The sequence below is a fragment of the Ovis aries genome, chromosome 2 (assembly GCF_016772045.2).
Source record: "Ovis aries strain OAR_USU_Benz2616 breed Rambouillet chromosome 2, ARS-UI_Ramb_v3.0, whole genome shotgun sequence".
NCBI classification, from domain to species: domain Eukaryota; kingdom Metazoa; phylum Chordata; class Mammalia; order Artiodactyla; family Bovidae; genus Ovis; species Ovis aries.
Window position 1 is genome coordinate 156,845,983 of NC_056055.1, and position 20,793 is coordinate 156,866,775.

Here is a 20,793-nt window from a genome sequence, read left to right on the forward strand (position 1 = left end):
GATAATCACTGTTTTTGAATGAATTCTTTAAAATTTTAATATGTTTATATATATATATATACCATTTGTTAAATAAAATAAATTTTAAAACTATAAACATCTAACAGCCTTATCATGAATAATTTCCCCAGGTATATAAGTATATACCTAACTCATTACTCTTTGAAAGTTAGAGTCATATCTATTGTACGGATATACCATAAATTGGTTACTATTTCCATATTGATAGATTCAACCTCTTTTATTCATCTTTGTATCACTGATCCCAAGCACAATATCCACTGCATAATGGGCTCAGAGAAAATAGAGGAAGAGCAATGAATATGTGTCTGTTTTCTGACAGCAGTGATCTTGCGCTGGAGAGTATAAGACTGAACAAACAAGTCCCATCCAAAACTGTCCAGTGTTGCTGCAAAATTGCTCTAACTCAGCTCTTCCACCATGACTATGCCCTCCAACTTCACCAAAGCCTTGGAGAAATCAACTCTGTCTCAAAAGGATCACAATTTTTTTTTCCTTTACTATTGAAACATAACTCCCTCTCAAACAAGCACAGCAGAAAATATTAAATTAATATAATATGAAAACAAGGATGGAGTTATGACAATGCCACATGGCAGACTCTGAGATGACCAACAGTGGAGGAGGGTCTGTATGAACCTTATTTTCATACGTTGCCCTTTTTGAATGAAATTAATGTGCCTTACTTCCCATTCAAAAAGCAAGTAAGAAAGACAGCTATGCTTTCTTTTAAAACTTTTTTGAAAAAGAAACTACTGCTACTGGGGTACTTTTATTAATTTAGCCAGTGCTGTGTGTTTCCCCTGGGCTAGGATCCTCTGTGCAGAACTTCTAACCTCCCCTGCTCATTGAATCAAACTGAAGAGCCTAAAAACACACTTAGGCCTGGTTCCACTCCTCAGAGATTCTGGTTTACTTGTCGTGGGGCATGTCCTGAGCCCTGGGCATTTTTAAAAGTCCCCAGACGTGCAGCCAAAGCTGAGAGGCAATCTTCTACAAAAGGAGAAGCCACAGTGGTGCCATTAGTCCTCACAGGATTTCCTATCCCATCACTAGTACAAGAAAAGGAAGGGAGAAGGTAGATGGAGTTTCAGAATAAGAGGACTGTAGAGGCATGAGGGAGAAGAAAAATAAATGTGCATCGCATGGGGGAGCAGGATGAAACAACACAGGCACACCCACAGTACAGCTTCCCAGCAAACCTGGCCTGTGGCTCTCAGATTGAGAGACTGACTGAACTTGAGGACAATCTTTTCTCCTTCTCCCTCTCTCTGGAGAATGAAAACGAGGTATCTTTATTATCTGAGTTCAGGCTCCTATAATGAGATTTCATTGACCAGAAGGCTTCAACAACGGAAATATAAGTCTTATAGTTCTGGAGACAAGTCTAAGAGCAGGGTATACTGGCAAATTCAGGGTCTAGGGAGAGTTTCTTGTGTTCTCACATGACTGTGAGTGAATTCTGGTCTCTTTTTCTTCTTAAAAAGGCGCTCTACGCCAACCATGGTGGCCACACCCTTAGGAAAGTGTTAGTCATCAGTCATGTCTGACTCTGAGAATCAATGGACTGTAGCCTGCCAGGCTCCTCTGCCCATGGGATTCTCCAGGAAAGAAGACTGGAGTGAGTTGCCATGCCCTCCTCAAGGGGATCTTCCTGACCCAGGGATCTAACCTGAGTCTCCCACATTGCAGGCTGATTCTTTACCATCTCAGCCACCAGGGAAGCCCTGGGTACTGGCACGTTCAGTGTCTATGGAGAGCTGTCTTCCTTATTTGCAGACAGCCATCTTCTTGTATTCTCACAGAGTGAGAGTAAGCTCTAGTGTCTTTCTCTTCTTAAAAAGGCACTGTAAGCCAATCATAAACTTCATCTAAACCTACACCTCCTAATATCATTGCATTGGTGGTTAGGGCATCACCGTATGAATGGGGGAGACAGACAAACCTGCAGTCCATACTGATCATAAGCTCACTATTTTATTTTTATTTTTACTTTATTTTACTTTACAATACTGTATTGGTTTTGCCATACATTGACATGAATCCACCACAGGTGTACATGCATTCCCAAACATGAACCCCCCCTCCCACTTCCCTCCCCATAACATCTCTCTGGGTCATCCCCGTGCACCAGCCCCAAGCATGCTGTATCCTGCGTCAGACATAGACTGGCAATTCGATTCTTACATGATAGTATGCATGTTTCAATGCCATTCTCCCAAATCACCCCACCCTCTCCCTCTCCCTCTGAGTCCAAAAGTCCGCTATACACACCTGTGTCTTTTTTGCTGTCTTGCATACAGGGTCATCATTGCCATCTTTCTAAATTCCATATATATGTGTTAGTATACTGTACTGGTGTTTTTCTTTCTGGCTTACTTCACTCTGTATAATCGGCTCCAGTTTCATCCATCTCATCAAAACTGATTCAAATGTATTCTTTTTAACGGCTAATACTCCATTGTGTATATGTACCACGTAAACTCACTATTTTAAAGATATTGGCATTGTCACCATCCTAGAGGTCTGCCATTCAGATCTTCCTTCAAGATAGAAACTGCTTGTAAGAGTTGGAGTTTGCTGATTCCCACTAGTTAATGTTGGGATCCCCAGCAGTGGGGATCCCCTACTCTGAGACTATGGTCCTCCTAGGCTGCTTATAGCTAATGACACAGCAGAGGTACCAAAACCAGCCCATGGCAGGACTCTGCTAATGGGCAATCTTTGTTCTGGGACTCCCTGAGACCTTCTCAGAGCTGTGGTAAAGTCTGAGATTTTTAACGCCTAATCCTCCTTCCTTTCTCTTCTTTCACAGGACTCAGATGGTATCACTGTCTTTGCTTCCTGCTGCTCCTTTACCCCTTCAGCTTTTGTAAGCATTTCCTCCAGCAAATCTCTTGCACCCTTAATACTTTCTTGGCATCTTCTTCTCCGAGGACCCACCCAAACTGACACAGGATGAGACCTCAAACCGCACAGGATGAGATCTGTGTGCTGTGTGCTAAGTTGCTCAGCCATGTCTGACTGTTTGCGCCCCCATTGACTGTATCCTGCCAGGCTCCTCTGTCCATAGGCTTCCCCAGGCAAGAAAACGAGAGCAGGCTGCCATGCCCTTTAGGCTCATTAAATACTTCTTAACTTGGGAATCTGAGATTTCAGATGATTTTCTGAATGTCACAAGTCTCCTACTTGGCTGACCAGGATTAGTGATAGGTTTTACAACCCACAATCAAATGCTTTTGCTACCAAAATAGGAGATTCAAAGTAAAGATGCTGAAAGTAATAAAAATAGAATTGCAACAATTTATACTAAGAACACTGAAAGATTCACAGGATAGTCTAACAAGGAATGCTCACAAAATAGAACAGGCAAAGCAAACACAGAGGCAGGAGCTGGAAAGCAAAGAAAAACATTAGGAACACCCACAACATCCAAGCACAGTTTCAGGTTCTCTCTCAGTCGCACAGATATTCCTCATTTCCAAAACGCAAACCACCAGAGTACATGTGAGGTGTCTTGTCTCAGAGAATACAGTGGGTTAAACAGTACCTCCTCATCCCCCCTCCACTCAACAATTCATGCCCACCTGGAATCTCTGAATGTCACCTTATTTGGAAGTAGGGTCTTTGCAGATGCAATTAAAGGTAAAGACTGAGATATGAGCATACTGGGTTAGCATGCAGGCTAAGTTGCTTTAGTTGTGTTCAACTCTTTATAACCCTATGGACTGTAGCCTGCTAGGTTCCTCTGTCCATGGGATTCTCCAGGCAAGAATACTGGAGTGGGCTGCCATGCCCGCCTCCAGGGGGATCCTTCTGACCCAGGGACCAAACCTGCGTCTCTTGTGTCTCCTGCATTGGCGCTACCACTAGCGCCACCTGGGAAGCCCATACTGAGTTAGAGTGGGCCCTAAATCCAATTCAAATGTCTTTATAGGAGACAGTAAAAGACAGAGGAAAATAGCCTGGAGTGAGGATGCATATACGATTCAAGGAATGCCAGGAACCACTAGACACTGGAAGAGGAAAGGAAGAAGTCTCCCCATGAGGTTTTGGAAAGGGTGTGGCCCTGCCAGGACCTTGATTTTGAACTTCAGAACTGTGAGTGAAGAAATTTCTGTTGCTCTAAGCCAGCAAGTTTGTGGTAATTTGTTATAGCAGCCCTAGGAAATTAATATGCTAAGGCACAAGTTTACTGATGGGTCACCGAGCCAAAAGCAGACTGTGTGACCAAATATAAAAAGGAAAGACTATCAGTGTATGTCTTTTCAGCAAACAAGATAGAGAAACTGGTATAGGATACCCCAGGAGAGTTTTGGACTTTAAGACATTCCATTGCCTACCATTAGGTAGCATATTCCACTCCCATGCTGATCAAGAGTGAGTACCATGGTTCCATGTGGCCTGAGAGAGAAGCACAGAGCTCCCACAGAACAGCTGCAAGCTAAACTGTCCTTACTCAGTTACAAAGCCAGAGAATTGGTCTAGGATCCTGTGGTGAGAATGTAAAGAAAGAATCAACCAGCCTCAACCTGTCTGCCATCCTCTCATCCTTAGTTTCCTCAGTTATAGAATGAGGTCAGATTAAATCAACTTCCAGTGCTAGCATCCTCTAATTAAGGACCTCTGTGTATGGGTGTATGGGTCAAGCAGACCTCCTTATTTGGGGGAGGGTGGTTTAACACTTATGTTGGTTTTAAGATTAGGAGCGTAGCTATCTTTTGACAAATTTTTGGTTAATTCTTGTATCAGGGTTCGCAAGACCACCCTTAGGCTTGGTGATTTACTAGAAGGACTTGCAGAACTCAAAGGATGTTACACTCATGGTTACAGTGTATTACGGCAAAAGGATGCAGATTGAAATCAATAAAGGGAAAAGGTATATGGAGTGAAGTCCAAGAGAAATCAGGTATTGCTTCCAGGGGTCCCTTTTCAGTGGAGTCATATAGTGAAGTGAAAGTTGCTTAGTCGTGTCTGAATCTTTGCGACCCCATGGACTATATGGTCCATGGAATTCTCCAGGCCAGAATACTGGAATGGGTTAGCTGTTCCCTTCCCCAGGGGATCTTCCCAACCCAGGGATTGAATCCTGCATTGTAGGTGGATTTTTTTTTTTACCAGCTGAGCCACAAGGGAAACCCAGAGTAATTTAGGGACACACTAAATTCTCCCAACAACACAGGTGAAGTGCTATCAACCAGGGAAGCTCACTTGAGCCTTGGTGTGCTAGACTTTTATTGGGATTCAGTCATGTATGCAGGGTAGTGCTTGTGTGACTGACCTCAGCTACTCACATTTCAACCTCTTCCATCCCAGAACAAAAACAGGCATTCACCATAAATCATCACGTTGTTAGGATAAATTTCTCTCATCAAACTGGTACAGCAGGCCAAAGACCTCGGGCATATGAAAACACTTTTATCAGGGAGAATGTGCCAAGACCTTTGTACTTCAGCCTGTGTCTGAGATTCCATAGCATGCATATAATAAAGTAGCATAAGTCCATTTCTTTTACCTGCACCCAAAAGTCTTGTCAGATACCTTAAGCTTAGTCATTTGCTGATGTCTTGCAACACTAAAATATCCAGATTATGCTGATTTTAAAGTTGAAATCTTAACTTAATACTTGGACACATAAGCTAGAGGCATTTTTCTAATTTGTAGATCAGGTACTCAGCTATATCATCTGTTTAGTCTCTTAAGAATATTATATCAGACCTATAAAATGTAAGATTTTTTTCCTGGTTTCATTTTGCCTTTGATAAAGCCAGGATTATACTATAATTCTGTTCTGCAACTTAGCTTTCATTTAAAACTATATCATGGATATCTTGGTTTTTAAGGCTTCCATTATCTATCTCATTATTTTTATGGGATAAATATAATTAACCAAACCAAACAAAATATACTTAATCCTCCATTGTAATTCATTTAGGTTGTTTTCTGCTTTTAACTATTAAAACAATTCTCAAATTAGTATCTCTGAAAATGTGTGGAGTGACAGAATTTGATTCTGTGCAGCATGCAGGATTTTTTATTACTATTTTTTGACAATAATGGAAGCAACTCTGATTGCTAGGTGGTGAAGCCACCCCTTCTTTTAGTTGTGCTTTAAAGGAAATACTCAGTATTATATATGCTAGAGAATTTCATATCCAGGATCTTATGTAATCCTCACAAGAACTGAGAGGGTAACAGGCAGGAAGCCCAGGGGTCTCCAAATAGAGGAAATAGCCTGCAAGTGTCAGACATTTTTATCTCTCTTAAGCGGCAGGAGGAAACAAAGTAATGATATTTTTCCTTCTCTATACAAATTTAAAAGGAGGTTTCTCTTAAAATTCTGTGTTGCCATGACACCTGGTTTCACCTGAAGTTAACCAATGCCTTTTTCTTATGGAAATGTTTATCTTAGGCCATGCTAATGTACTACGCATTTACCCCAAACTCTGTCTTCAAGTCAGAGAACCTACTTGATAAACCAGTATGTTATACTCCCATATTGTTCCTTTAATCTATGTAAATGACAGTATTTGTATGCTGCTCTGCCCTTCTTCAAGATTCAAGCTTATCCTCTTATGGCCCAAGATGAACCATTTGGAGCCAAGATTATCCCAAAATACATCCTATGGGTGAGGGGCCTGGTGCCATTCTAAGTTTAGAGACATTCCTTTCTTTCATTAACAGACTGCTGATAACTATATAACATCCAGCTAAAGACTAGCAGGGGGGTACTCTTTCTGCCCCCTTCTGATGCCTATGTCAGAAGCTTTCTCTATCTCCTTTATACTTTAATAAAACTTTGTTACACAAAAGCCCTGAGCGATCAAGCCTCGTCTCGGCCCCGGATTGAATTCTTCTCCTCCGGGGGCCAAAAATCCCGGCGTCGTAATTCAACAACCTTTCAGAACTATATGTAGTTAATGGCTATTCCTAGTTTTAAAATTCTAATATTTTTCTAATTACAAAATGATACATACTTATAAGGAATTTGGAACATGTGGAGGGGCTTTCCTAGTAGTTCAGTGGTTAAGACTCCACCTTGCGATGCAGGGGACACCAGTTTGATCTCTGGTCCAGGAAGATTTCACATGCCACAGGTCAACTAAGCCCGTGCACCCCAACTATTGAGGTCCATCCATATGCACCTGGAGCCTGTGCTTTGCAACAAGAGAAGCCACCTCAATGAGAAGCCCATATACCGCTACCCTCTGTGCAGCAACACTCAGCATAGCCAAAAATTACATAATTTTTTAAAAAAGAACACATAGAAATCCTTAAAGAAGAAAACTATCACCACCTATAATTTAGCTGTTCTATGAAAATCTCTATCAATATTCCAGTGAATCTCCATGTCTTCTGTCTGTGCAGTATTTCACATGGTTGAAATTCAGCTCTAGACACTTCTATATCCTGCTCAATTTAGGGATTGAACCCATCCCCCCCTGAATTGGAAGTGCAGAGTTTTAACCACTGGACTGCCAGGGAAGTCCCTTGTGTCCTGCTTTTTAATTTAAGATTATAACATTTCTTATGTCACTCCTCTTGATAACCATTTTTAAATGCTACATAATACTCCATTATGTTTCTGTACCATATGTTACCAGTCTTTTAGTTTGCTTCCATTATTTCCCACTATAACATGTTATTTGCTTTGAAGGATATCTTTCATGTATAGAGATTTTTCTGCATTTTGTATTATTTAGGAGAGAGCCCTAGAAGTGAAATTAGGAGATAAAAGCTCTTATTGCATATTGCTGAACTAAAGGTTTCATTAGTCACTCATTGAATTGTTCCTACCAAGCCTTTAAGATAATCAGTCAGGAAGGAGGATGCCTTTAGCACTCCTATACCCCTCTAGCTTTGTGGTATCAACATCAGCCATTTACTACACATTTTTCTTCTTGTATTATCAGAAAAAAATCCTTTATATAAGAAGATATGAATAATCAGAACAATTATAATAAGAACTTGGCTATCATATACTTTAAAGTTTTGTTCTTTGGGGTTTCTATTCATATTTCATGAAGTGAAGTGAAGTCGCTTAATCGTGTCCGACTCTTTGCAACCCCGTGGACTGTAGCCTGCCAGGCTCCTCTGTCCATGGGATTTTCCAGGCAAGAATACTGGGGTGGGTTGCCATTTCCTGTTACCTATATCCTTAAGATTTATTTCTTTAAATACCAAGACATTTTTAATTGTTTACAATTTTTATTGTTGGGTTGGGAGTATTTTCCTGTTGTGGGTAGCAGTAAGTTACTAAAATTTAAAAAATATATATCTAAGATTTTTTTCTATGAAAAATTGCTTAATTTTCCTTTTATGTATTTATTACTAAAATAAGCTTTTTAAAGAAATCACTGATTATGTTTCTGAAAAATTTCTACAAAGTAAAAATTTAATTCTAACTGGGAAACAGAGAAATAGGAATCATTAATGATTCTGATTTACAAAATACACTTCTGATTCATTTTAATTGTAGATTTCTACATGCTATTAGGTTAGTATAAAAATGTGTTTATCAAGATTTTTTTTAAGAAACATTTTCTGACATTCATTCTTGTATTTCCTTTAAAACAATTTATCTGTCAGTTTTATAGGATATTTATTGGATGTTTATATGATATTTAAAAGTATAATCCTTATTGTGTTTCTCCAAACTTGAATACAAATGGAAATTTGTACAACCTGAAAGTATATAAAACTGAAACAGAATAAATGTCAAGCAATCTATATTTTATATTAATAGGAACTTATAACATCCAACAGTGTAAGCACCAGTTGTATTTAAGGCAAAATGGAAAATTATACTCTCATTCTACTTTTAGATCCAGCATACTTTCACCTTGGGCAGATTTGTACAGCACTAAGAATCATAAATGATTATAACTTACCTAGAAGTTGGAGTAATTACTTTCTCAGTATCTAGCTAAAATACAGACATAAGAAGTCCTATCTTTTGACACACAAATTATGCTGACAGATTTTTAAATGGTACTTTAAAAGGCTGAACTTTCAGCAGCAGAGCCATCTACAAAAGTTTGGAGGGAGTCAGGATTTTAACTTTGAATTGCTCTTAGGAATTCCTGTCTTTCCTGACATATCACACTAAACTGCATATCCAGGTCCATTCTGGAGCTGATTCAAAGCCACTAACTGGCTGGTCTTGCAGTCTTCTTTAAGGAGAAGGAAAATTGAGTTTCATTGAGTCCAGGATGGGCTCATCTCAGCAGTTAGTTTCATGTAAGCAGCTATAAAGCAGTGCTGATTTCTGGGAATAGCGGGAGAGACCAGGAGTATGTTGCTCAAAGAGGCAGCAAGGAGGCTGTGTTTTATTAAGAGTTTTGTTGGAAAGGAAAAGCTGTTAGGGCAAAGCAGTGATTTTCATTCAGTTTACTGCTCTCTCAGAGAGGTAACACAAAACAGCTCTTATTTTCCAGAACCTTTTTTCTCCCACAAGATTAATTATATCTCTGAAACATTCCCCCTCTAAAGACTGCAGCTTTCTTCTTTCATGGTTTTATAAGCCTTTATCAAAGCTGTATGCTCAGTGGCTCTGTTGTGTGCAACTCAGACTCCGTGGATTGTAACCCAAACAGGCTCTGTCCGTGGAATTTTCCAGGCAAGAATACTGGCTGCTGCTGCTGCTAAATTGCTTCAGTCGTGTCCGACTCTGTGCGGCCCCATAGACGTCAGCCCACCAGGCTCCCCCATCCCTGGGATTCTCCAGGCAAGAACACTTGGGTGGGTTGCCATTTCCTTCTCCAACGCATGAAAGTGAAAAGTGAAAGTGAAGTCGCTCAGTCGTGTCCGACTCTCTTGCTCCTCCGTCCATAGGATTTTCCAGGCAAGAGTACTGGAGTGGGGTGTCATTGCCTTCTCCAAGAATACTGGAGTGGGTTGCCATTTCCTACCCCAGGGGATCTTCACAACTCAGGGATCAAATCCATGCTTCTTTTGTTTCCTGTACTGGCAGGTGGATTTCTTTATCCCTGTGCCATCTGGGAAGCCCTTATCAAAGCTATCTAGATTTTTAGGCCATACTATATCTGTAGGTAAAAACTATCACAACTTTGCAACGCTCTGAATATTTTTCTTCTGACATTACCACAGACAAGCCCTAAAGTATTCTTTATTATTTTAATATCTATTTATTGGTTATTTGCCCATGCTCATTTTACTTGTATTCATTTCCGTTATGATTTAATAAACCACTAATGACTACTCCCCTCAAGTCCCCCTCACCCCAGCCACACGTTTAAGCTACTCTTAAACTTAGGATTTTGGTCCATCTTTTCAGCACAGATTTGCAATACTTTTTTCTTGAGCAGCAGAGGCTCCTATAGACCAAAGCAAGTATTTCAGTTTGTTTCTAACACCTCTCCAGGTGGTCCTTTATAAAAACATTTGGATTTTCTTCCCATGCTACCAGGGTGTCCACCATTAAACATATGTTATTTTTCTGCCCACTTGTACATCTTTCTGGGATATTCTTGTAGTTTTTCCAAATTCCAGTACTGAGGGGAGTTTAGTTCATTGTACATTTGGATGTTTTGTTGTACACAACTTTTCCAGATTATAAGTAAAAATACTATCATTCTAAGCACTGATGTTTGACTAACCATCTTATGCTGCTGGAAACTTTTTACTCCAAGAAGTGACTTATAGTTCTGTACAATGACTACAAGTGACTTGTACTTCTGTAGTTCTGTACTCTGTGGAGTTTGGTTCTGATATATGAACTTATGAAAATACAAATAAATTGCATTCTGACTGCCCTTTAATTATACCACTTGTCTGCTCAGTCCAATGTCAATTGTAAATGGTTAGACCTAAAGGAAATCCAAAGATATGTTTTATTTCAAATATCACACTTATACATTCCTATTAACTTTCTTTGCATTTTTGAAAAACAATCAGCATTGTATAAAAAGATATTTGTACTAGTATAAGGAACAGTTACTCATGTGCTTGTAATAAGTTTTCTTATTGTCAATTTATGTATAAGATCTGAAGTAATTTCTTCCAAAATTAAAAAACAAATTTCCTTTACCACTTTGTAATTCTATGCATAGATAAGTGTTTAAAACATGTCATATACAATTACTGAACACCTGCTGTGTCTAAGCCTCAGCCTAAGTACTGTATGCATTTTAAAAGAATCTAAAAGATTCTTTAGGAAGACAAGTGATTATAAAATAATAAGGCTGAGATAGCATACAATAATTTTTTAAATTAGTAAAGTAAATAAGTCTACGTCGATGAAATCGTGGTGGAACAAAGTTTTTTCAAGGAGCTTTGTGGACAAGCAGTGGTGGAAGTTGATATATGAATCCTTAGTACTTGATTTTAAACATCAGAATCTAATTTTTGCTGGCTAGGAACAAAATAATTTTATTATAAGGTTAAGGAGTAGCTCACAAAATTGAAGAAAGGTCAGACAACCAGGATCATAAAATGCCAGACACCAAGGAAAGCTTGGTAGCAAAGACAGCAAAAGTTATGCATCAAAACAGCCTGATCAGGATTCTATTACTGGCCTGATCAGAGCAAAATGCAGCTAGAAACCATTGCCAATGCCACAGACTGGCACAACTGCGAATGAATTCTAAGTCTTCTGTTAGTTATTATGCCATCCTTTCACAACTCAAAGCTCAGGCAGGAGCAGTAAAATTGGTGGCACCAAGGTTACATATTAGCAATCAATTTGTGAGAAAGAAAACATCTATTCTCTTAGCCTTCTCTAATGCAGTGTGGAGGTTTGCCTTCTAACAGACATTCACATAACAAGGAATCCCCCCTAAATAAAAACAGGTTTTGGGATCTGACAGTCAGTAAATGACAAAATACCCACTAAAGTCTACTCCTCCTCCTGCCCAATATACACATACTCATTATTTCCCATGATTACACTTCAAAAAATTATCTCATCTAACATAATGTACAACGATTGATTGCTCATTCAATTGAGAATGCACTGATCTTTCCTCATAGGAGGACAATTAAAGTTCTCATAGGTTACTGTATTTAGTTTCATGGTCAGGATTACAGGGAATGCCATTCCTTCCCAATTCCACAATTAATCCCATCACAACATATTCTGCAAACAATGCACTACATTGTAATTAGAGCCAATGTCAAAATCCTTCAAACAACAGTGTGAGAAATTAAAAAAATAAAAAGGAAGTTAGTTAGACTACATGAATGCCATTCCAAAAGAAATACGGATAGAGGCTCTAGCTATTTGTTTTTTGAAAGTAGTTTTGAGGACCAAAACAATACCTAGCTGGTTATTACCTTGTCTAATATCTATTTAATGTTCCCCTGACTTTCATCCAGAACTCTTACCAGGTGTAGGACTTCAATCCAGTGGGGTGACGAAAACCTCATGTCTGAGGGACTTGAGGCTCTGCCTGTTGTAATATTCTACTAGCAGTATGAGAGTCTAACAAGGAAGTAACTTTATTTGGGTTTTGGGGCCTTTGGGTTTTTGTCCATACTCCTTCTGGCTCCTATTGTGTGGCAGCCAACTCAGTTACCTCTTGGCGTATTAGCAATCACTCCAGTCAGTGCCCTAACATCCATTTTGCTTGTACCCAGTGCTTAAGGAATTTGGAATAGGCAAATGCAGTCTCAGCTTCCAATTCAACAATAATAGCATTGTTATATGCAAACTTTGTGGAAGCATTCTCCCTTGAGCACAAAAACAGATAACATATGGAGATGGGAAGAAAATGTTTTGTGGGTGGATTTTATTTTTTATGAATTCTTTGACCAGAAGTAGCATCATGTGGGGAATCTCAATAATATACAAAGTCATAGTAGTTACTGACTAGTGTCTATGACAGAACTTGCCAAGCAGAGGTCCACAGGGTAGTCAGCAGTAAGTACTCTTAGGATAATAATTTCCTTTTGAGATACAGGCTCTTTCTACTTGGCCTTTTGAAGAATGAACACCTGACCTTGGGACTCCAGATAACCCTGTTACCCGAGCTGTCCATTCTGAACAGGACATCATCTAATTCACTTAGTCATGTATATATATACATCAGGGTTTCTCAACCTTGGCACTACTGATATTTGAGGTGATTATTCTTTCTAGTGGGGAATTGTCCTGGGCCTTACAGATGTTGAGCAGCGTCCCTGGCCTGTATCAACTGATTGCCAGTGATATCCCCCACTCACGACCATAAAAAATGTCTCTCAGTTCAGTCAGTTCAGTCATTCAGTTGTGTCTGACTCTTTGCAACCCCATGAATTGCAGCACGCCAGGCCTCCCTGTCCATCACCAACTCCCAGAGTTCACTCAGACTCACATCCATCGAGTCAGTGATGCCATCCAGCCATCTCATCCTCTGTCGTCCCCTTCCCCTCCTGCCCCCAATACCTCCCAGCATCAAAGTCTTTTCCAATGAGTCAACTCTTCGCATCAGGTGGCCAAAGTACTGGAGTTTCAGCTTTAGCATCATTCCTTCCAGAGAAATCCCAGGGCTGATCTCCTTCAGAATGGACTGGTTGGATCTCCTTGCAGTCCAAGGGACTCTCAAGCGTCTTCTCCAACACCACAGTTCAAAAGCAACAATTCTTCAGCCCTCAGCCTTCTTCACAGTCCAACTCCCACATCCATACATGACCACAGGAAAAACCATAGCCTTGACTAGACAGACCTTAGTCGGCAAAGTAATGTCTCTGCTTTTGAACATGCTATCTAGGTTGGTCATAACTTTTTTTCCAAGGAGTAAGCGTCTTTTAATTTCATGGCTGCAATCACCACCTGCAGCGATTCTGGAGCCCCCCAAAATAGTCTGACACTGTTTCCACTGTTTCCCCATCTATTTCCCATGAAGTGATGGGAGATGATGCTGTGAAAGTGCTGCACTCAATATGCCAGCAAATTTGGAAAACTCAGCAGTGGCCACAGGACTGGAAAAGGTCAGTTTTCATTCCAATCCCAAAGAAAGGCAATGCCAAAGAATGCTCAAACTACCGCACAATTGCACTCATCTCACATGCTAGTAAAAGTAATGCTCAAAATTCTCCAAGCCAGGCTTCAGCAATACGTGAACCGTGAACTTCCTGATGTTCAAGCTGGTTTTAGAAAAGGCAGAGGAACCAAAGATCAAAGTGCCAACATCCGTTGAATCATGGAAAAAGCAAGAGATTTCCAGAAAAACATCTATTTCTGCTTTACTGACTATGCCAAAGCCTTTGACTACGTGGATCACAATCAACTGGAAAATTCTGAAAGAGATGGGAATACAGACCACCTGACCTGCCTCTTGAGAAATCTGTATGCAGGTCAGGAAGCAACAGTTCGAACTGGACATGGAACAACAGACTGGTTTCAAATAGGAAAAGGAGTACGTCAAGGCTGTATATTGTCACTCTGCTTATTTAACTTACATGCAGAGTACATCATGAGAAACGCTGGACTAGAAGAAACACAAGCTGGAATCAAGATTGCCGGGAGAAATATCAATAACCTCAGATATGCAGATGACACCACCTTGATGGCAGAAACTGAAGAGGAACTAAAAAGGCTCTTGATGAAAGTGAAAGTGGAACCAGAATTGAAAGAGACACATGTACCCCAGTGTTCATCGCAGCACTGTTTATAATAGCCAGGACATGGAAACAACCTAGATGTCCATCAGCAGATGAATGGATAAGAAAGCTGTGGTACATATACACAATGGAGTATTACTCAGCCATTAAAAAGAATTCATTTGAATCAGTTCTGATGAGATGGATGAAACTGGAGTCGATTATACAGAGTGAAGTAAGCCAGAAAGAAAAACACCAATACAGTATACTAACACATATATATGGAATTTAGAAAGATGGCAATGACGACCCTGTATGCAAGACAGGAAAAAAGACACAGATGTGTGTAACGGACTTTTGGACTCAGAGGGAGAGGGAGAGGGTGGGATGATTTGAGAAGAATGGCATTCTAACATGTATACTATTATGTAAGAATTGAATCGCCAGTCTATGTCTGACGCAGGATACAGCATGCTTGGGGCTGGTGCATGGGGATGACCCAGAGAGCTGTTATGGGGAAGGAGGTGGGAGGGGGGGTCATGTTTGGGAACGCATGTAAGAATTAAAGATTTTAAAATTAAAAAAATAAAAAAAAAAAAAGTGAAAGTGGTGAGTGAAAAAGTTGGCTTAAAGCTCAACATTCAGAAAATGTCTCTAAACACTGCTAAATATTTAAGCTAAATTGCTAAAAGTTTGCCACTGTGAGGCAAAATTCATCCTTACTTGAGAACTACTGGAGTATTAGTTGAGTATTAGCTACATGTTCTCATTCCCCATATGGGTTCTCCTGTCACGCTGCCTCTTTTCATTCAACTCAAAACCATGGCTGCATGAGAGTTCCTTATGGACAACTGATTGATCAGAAAAAAAATCCAAGCTTGACTTCCAGGTGGCTCAGATATTATGTTCCTACCAGTCATAAACGAGGTGGTGGAGGCCATGAAACCCCCTGTGCACAGGTGGCAGTGAAGAACAGACAAGGAAAAGCCTCCTAGGGAGCAGAACTTCAAGCAGTTCAGTGTTGTCTCTGTAGCCTGAAGAGACGTGGTAGGAAATAAGGATTAGACACAGTCGTGGAGAGGGAACTAGCAGTGTGGCTGGATTGTCAGGGGCTTGGAAAAGAATTGGTGCCAACTTAATAAGGCTGGGAAGCGGATCCAGAATAAGAGAGTATGTCTGAGATATGTTAATGCACATACCAAAGCCCTGTGAAAGAGGCTCTAAATAATCAAGTAGACAAGATAACATATTCTGTATTAGTGTCCTCCTGTCAAGCCATGTTTGATGGGAGAATTAAGTGCGGGATGGCAAGGATGGAATCCACAGACACAAGTGTGATTTCAGAGGTGATCCTGGCTACTGTCGTGTTCCCACCCCATCTTCGCCCCCATCACCCTTTCATGGTGTCACCTGTTGGGGGAGGGGAAGAGGGGCAGGGCAGTCAGCCTTGTTACCTGGTAGCTAACTAACTGCATTAGGAGTAACATCTCAGTGGTTTTGTCCGCACTGGTAAACATACTATGGTCTTAGATTTGCTTTTCTCACCTGTGTTACACCTGGCAGCACCATTATTTATGGATTTACTGAATAGTTTATATATTATCATGGATTCTCATACAACACTGCCCTAGCCAAAAAAACACAGTCCATAGGAGAGGTCAGATGATGTAATTAATTCTTATTTTGTTAATCTCTTTATCAGCTGCTAGGTTTTGTTTCTGCTTGCAGGATCTTGGTTCCCTGATCAGGGATCAAACCTGGGCCCCAGGGTCTGAGTCCTAACCACTGGACTGCCAGGGAATTCCCATTAGCTAGTATTGGAATAATCTACTGAAGATTTAGTTATGGAGCCAACTGGGACACAAGATTTTAAGTTGGGGTCTCTCCAGATGTTGTATGTATTTTTATCCAACAATTGACTTTTGATGCTGTTTCTCCCATTCCTATATTACACAGGTCCAGGAACCAAGAGGCCTCTCACTATTACACCCAGTGATATCCTCACAAAGTTTTTGCCCTTTGTTCCCAACTCTGAACTCTGCTGTTCTTAAAGATTTAAGTACATAATGAAAGAGTTCAAAAGAAATTAGTTCAGAAGAGTTCAAACAGCCACATTATAGATTCTTTATGCCACCAGGTAATCATGCAAAACAAAAAAAGACTGCTAAGTTAGTTGGGGTGTTTTACCCTTGTGATACATTTGCTACCACACGATGTGAGCAGAGGAGTATAGAGAGAAAACTAAAGATACTCTGGGGTGTGTTGTACTACCACACATGGTAGCGAAGAATCAACAAGACATTAGACACGTCAGAAGTAAATTTGTTCACTCTTAGGGAAACCTAATTTGCCAAGACAGTGGCCAAAGCAAAGATAAAAGAACGGCTACAAAGGAAGGTCTTGTGACCAGGATCTTAAGACAGTAACTTCTACCTATCTTCTTGATGTCATATACAATATGTATTTTAAGAAATTTCTCTTCCCTGTCACTTGGATTAAAAAGAGCATATTTTGTAGAATGTCCAAAACTAGAAGAATGAACATACTCTGAAGTCCTGGCCTCAGATGTAGTAAATAGCTGCACTGTTAGGCACGCTTTACTTTTAGAAAGTCAAGTATGAAAGGAATGGTATGTGTGGGGAAACTGAACAGTCAAGAATGAGCTGTAGTGAATGTTTCTCTTTTGGGGCTGCTCATCCCAAATTACAGAAGCTAAATAGAGGAGGCACATGACCAAATCTTGGTCGGTTGGTAGTCTATCCAAAGAGTCTGAACGTTGAGCTGATCTTGCAAGGAATAAGAACAAATGACAAAAAGGATTCATTTTATTATCCTGATCATACTGTTCCTACCAACAAACAGTTCCTTTGCTTCCTCCTCGTTCACCTTTCAGTACTTTTTTGATTTCTGCCTACCAGTTCTGAGAGTCACTGGATATCCTTCCACTAAATTCCTTTTCCTTAAGTCAGTCAGATGGTATCTGTTGCTTACAACAAGTTCCTGATATAATCAAGGAAACAGGCAGAAATGGAAAAATAGACAAACATGGAAAATCTCTTTTAAGATCTGTTTTATTACTAGAAGTCTATCTTATCTTTTCAAAGAACCTACTTTTGCTACTGGTATTTTATGGACTGCACGTTGGTGCCCCCTGAATACCACCAAATTCACTGGTTGAAACTAAAACTCAACAGGATGGTATTAGGAGGTGGGACCTTTGGGAGGTAATTAGGTAGTGAGAGTGGAGCCCTCATTATGGGGTTAGAATCTTTCTAATGGAAGACAGCTAGCCTCTCTCCCACCAGTGAGGACACAGTAAGACAGCTATCTTCACTAGAACCCAATAATGTTGGCAGCCTATTCTTGGACTTCTAGCTTCCAAAACTGTGAATAAACCAAATTTCAATAACAGCAGGGTCACCACTGGGCATCAGGGACTATAGGAAATGTTATTAGCAGTATCCATGTCAGCCTTATTCTGTTTCACTGAATTTGGCTAAACCCTGGTTGCCAGCATCTCCTGGGTTTGTATCTTCCCAGCTTAATTAACCTTAATTTCAACCTGAAAAATTCTGGGAAGAGACTAGCCTAATTTAAGTCATGTCTTTATTCCTACTGCAATCACTGTGGCCAGGGAAGATGAGAAACTAGGAGTGGCCTAGCTTTGGTTAGATACCTATCCTCAGTCAATCACTCTGCTAAGGAAGTAGGATAGTTTATATTTTCATCCTATGATAGACTGCAGAGAGGAGTTTCCCAAGAAAGAGGAGTCCCAGTCCAAAAGAAACAGAGCTCCAGAAGTAGCTTAAGAGATACATACTGAGTAAATTTATATGTATCCATGTTATATAGATATAGTATCTTATAGATACTTACATGTAAAGGGTCTACTAGATTTTCCTTAGTCATAAGACATAAAAATCAGGAAGTTTTCCAAATTTGAGGGTGCTGGGGAGTTCTTGGGGGTAGAGAGAAGAAAAACTGATTTTGTTACTTGTACATTCCTTTGCAATAGAAGAGCCCTTTGGAGCCAAGGTTGCTGGGGAAGGGAGAAGGAGAAGGGTTCGTGGGGTAGGGAAGAAGATAGGAAGCACTACTCTGCAAGGAATCATTAAGCCATGGGATGTGTGTGTTTGTGTAATATGTGTGCCTTACAAAAACACCCCCTTCTCCTATTAATCTAAACACTTTAGATAATTTAAATTAGAGAGAGCAGCATTTGGCATTTTCAATGAAAGGTTTTTGAATGGTAAAAGAAAAAAAATGTTAAGACTTTTAGAAACATTATTAAATCATTTACTCAGTAACAACAATTAGCAGGTAACATGAACAGATGTATATATTCGTTTCCCATCTGGCCTGAATAAGCAGTTTTGCTACACAATGCTATCCTAAGGCAGGTTTTCCTATGGCCAGGGAAAACAGTATTTTAAATAGTCCATCTTTCTAAAATTCAAGTGACTATTCCTAAGCAGGTATTTAGAAAGGAATTGGAACAATTAAGGCTTAATTAGAATGAGAACAAAAACAAAACAAAACAATTACAAAAGAACATTTAAATAGGAAAATAAGGCAACTATACATAAAAAATTATACATGTACACGCACTGTATCAAAATACTTTTTCTATTTTGGTAACCAAATTTTGGAGACTAAAAACAAACTATTTCAAGCATTCCTAAATATAAAAATGTCAAGTCTATATTTATTAAAAAAAAGATAGTATCAGTTCTGTTGAAGTAACCATATATGCACCAAGATAAATATTTGGCATTGTGAAAATGGAAAGAGGGAATAGCTTTAAATTTCCTCAATATTATCATTCCTTAAATAAACTTTTTTCAGTTACTTTTTTGTCAAAAATAAGTTTACTTAGTTTTAAATGTGAGGCCAATGTGCTTTTCTTAAAAGACAAAATACTTATTAAAAGTGGAAGGTATTAGGTTTGCACCAGATAAAAAATAATGTTTACATTTGCCTAGATGCAACAATTTAAAAAGATACAAATTCAATATATAGTAGGAAAATATGTAAAAAAAACAAAAACAAAAACACCAAAGAACCATACCCCGTTAAAAAAATAAGTGCACCTTCTATTGATTATATATCGAAAACTAAATATTCTGATTTAAAAGTAGCTTCTATAAAATGTCAAAGTAGTAGGCATTGTTTGCTTTTCTAATATAATGAATAAATAAGAAATATTTCTATCTCAAAAGTACTATCAGTATTTCTTAGCAAAAATGTAGTAGATACATAGAAAAGCAGGCTTTGATACAGGATGTTCTGCATCTAGGTTTCTGAGTTTGATTTGCATTAAATTGTTTTCTACAACTTATAAGGACAACACACACAAAAGTAAAAAGATGAGGTAAACATCTTACACTTTTAAGAACTACTTGAAACTTAATACTTATACATTCCCAATGCCTAGGCTCTAGAATGATGTTTAAAAAGTCCTCCATAATGATGATGATATGACTTGTATCTGAACGACATAATGAGCAGCAACTTTCTTGGACTTCCGAATAGGCAGTGATATTCTTCTGTTATTACAAAGTAATCATGACTAAGTTTTATCCAGTACTTTGCTTCAGTGCAGGTTTACATGAGGCACCAAGCTACAGTCAGAGCAGCTACAATGCCATTCAAAATTGCCATACTGTAGCCCATGTGGAAGGAATGTCCGGTCATTTTCCTAGGGGGAGAAAAAAACAGATGAAAAAAGGAAAATGTAATTTGGTGTAACAAAGACACCATCAGTTTTTACTGAAAATGCTTACAACCTGGAAACACGTTTCCCAAACACTGTTTATATATTAATATACAAGTTAAAAAAGAATATTAGACAGCTACAGGATTAGTAAAGATGTAAGCTCTCTGTCAAAAACTGTGTTATCAAATATAATTTTTCAATCTCATTAATTGGAGTAAAATGCTGTTTGATCCCTGTAACTTCTTTACTGTGTTTCATAGTCACATGTGTGTACCATCACCTAATTCTAAAATATAAATCTTGTTACTACTATATTACAAGCATACTTTTTCATTTAAATTAGCACTGGTTTCCCCACTCTCTTCTTACTGCTAATTTAAAATACGTATTTTTTCCAGTATTTGTCCTACTTATACCATGTTTTCTTTAGATTACATGAAATTCTACTTTTTCTCTGAGCACTAAAAACAGCATTTGTCCATATGTAAATCATTAACAGATATGTCTATTATAAA

General features: G+C 39.1%; 1 protein-coding gene across 2 annotated transcripts in view; it reads right to left on the reverse strand.

Moving 5' to 3' along the window:
- Positions 1–20,793, reverse strand: part of ARL6IP6 (ADP ribosylation factor like GTPase 6 interacting protein 6) — a 67,076-nt gene that overhangs the window by 10,362 nt on the left and 35,921 nt on the right. The window contains exon 4 of one of the 2 annotated variants that reach the window (XM_004004691.6): positions 18,836–20,260. The exons of the other annotated variant lie outside the window; for it this stretch is intronic. Within the exon in view, the coding sequence (XP_004004740.1) occupies positions 20,167–20,260 (94 nt within the window). The 3' untranslated portion in view covers positions 18,836–20,166. Of the gene's footprint in view, positions 1–18,835; positions 20,261–20,793 lie in introns of those variants that run through there. 2 annotated transcript variants of the gene reach the window in all.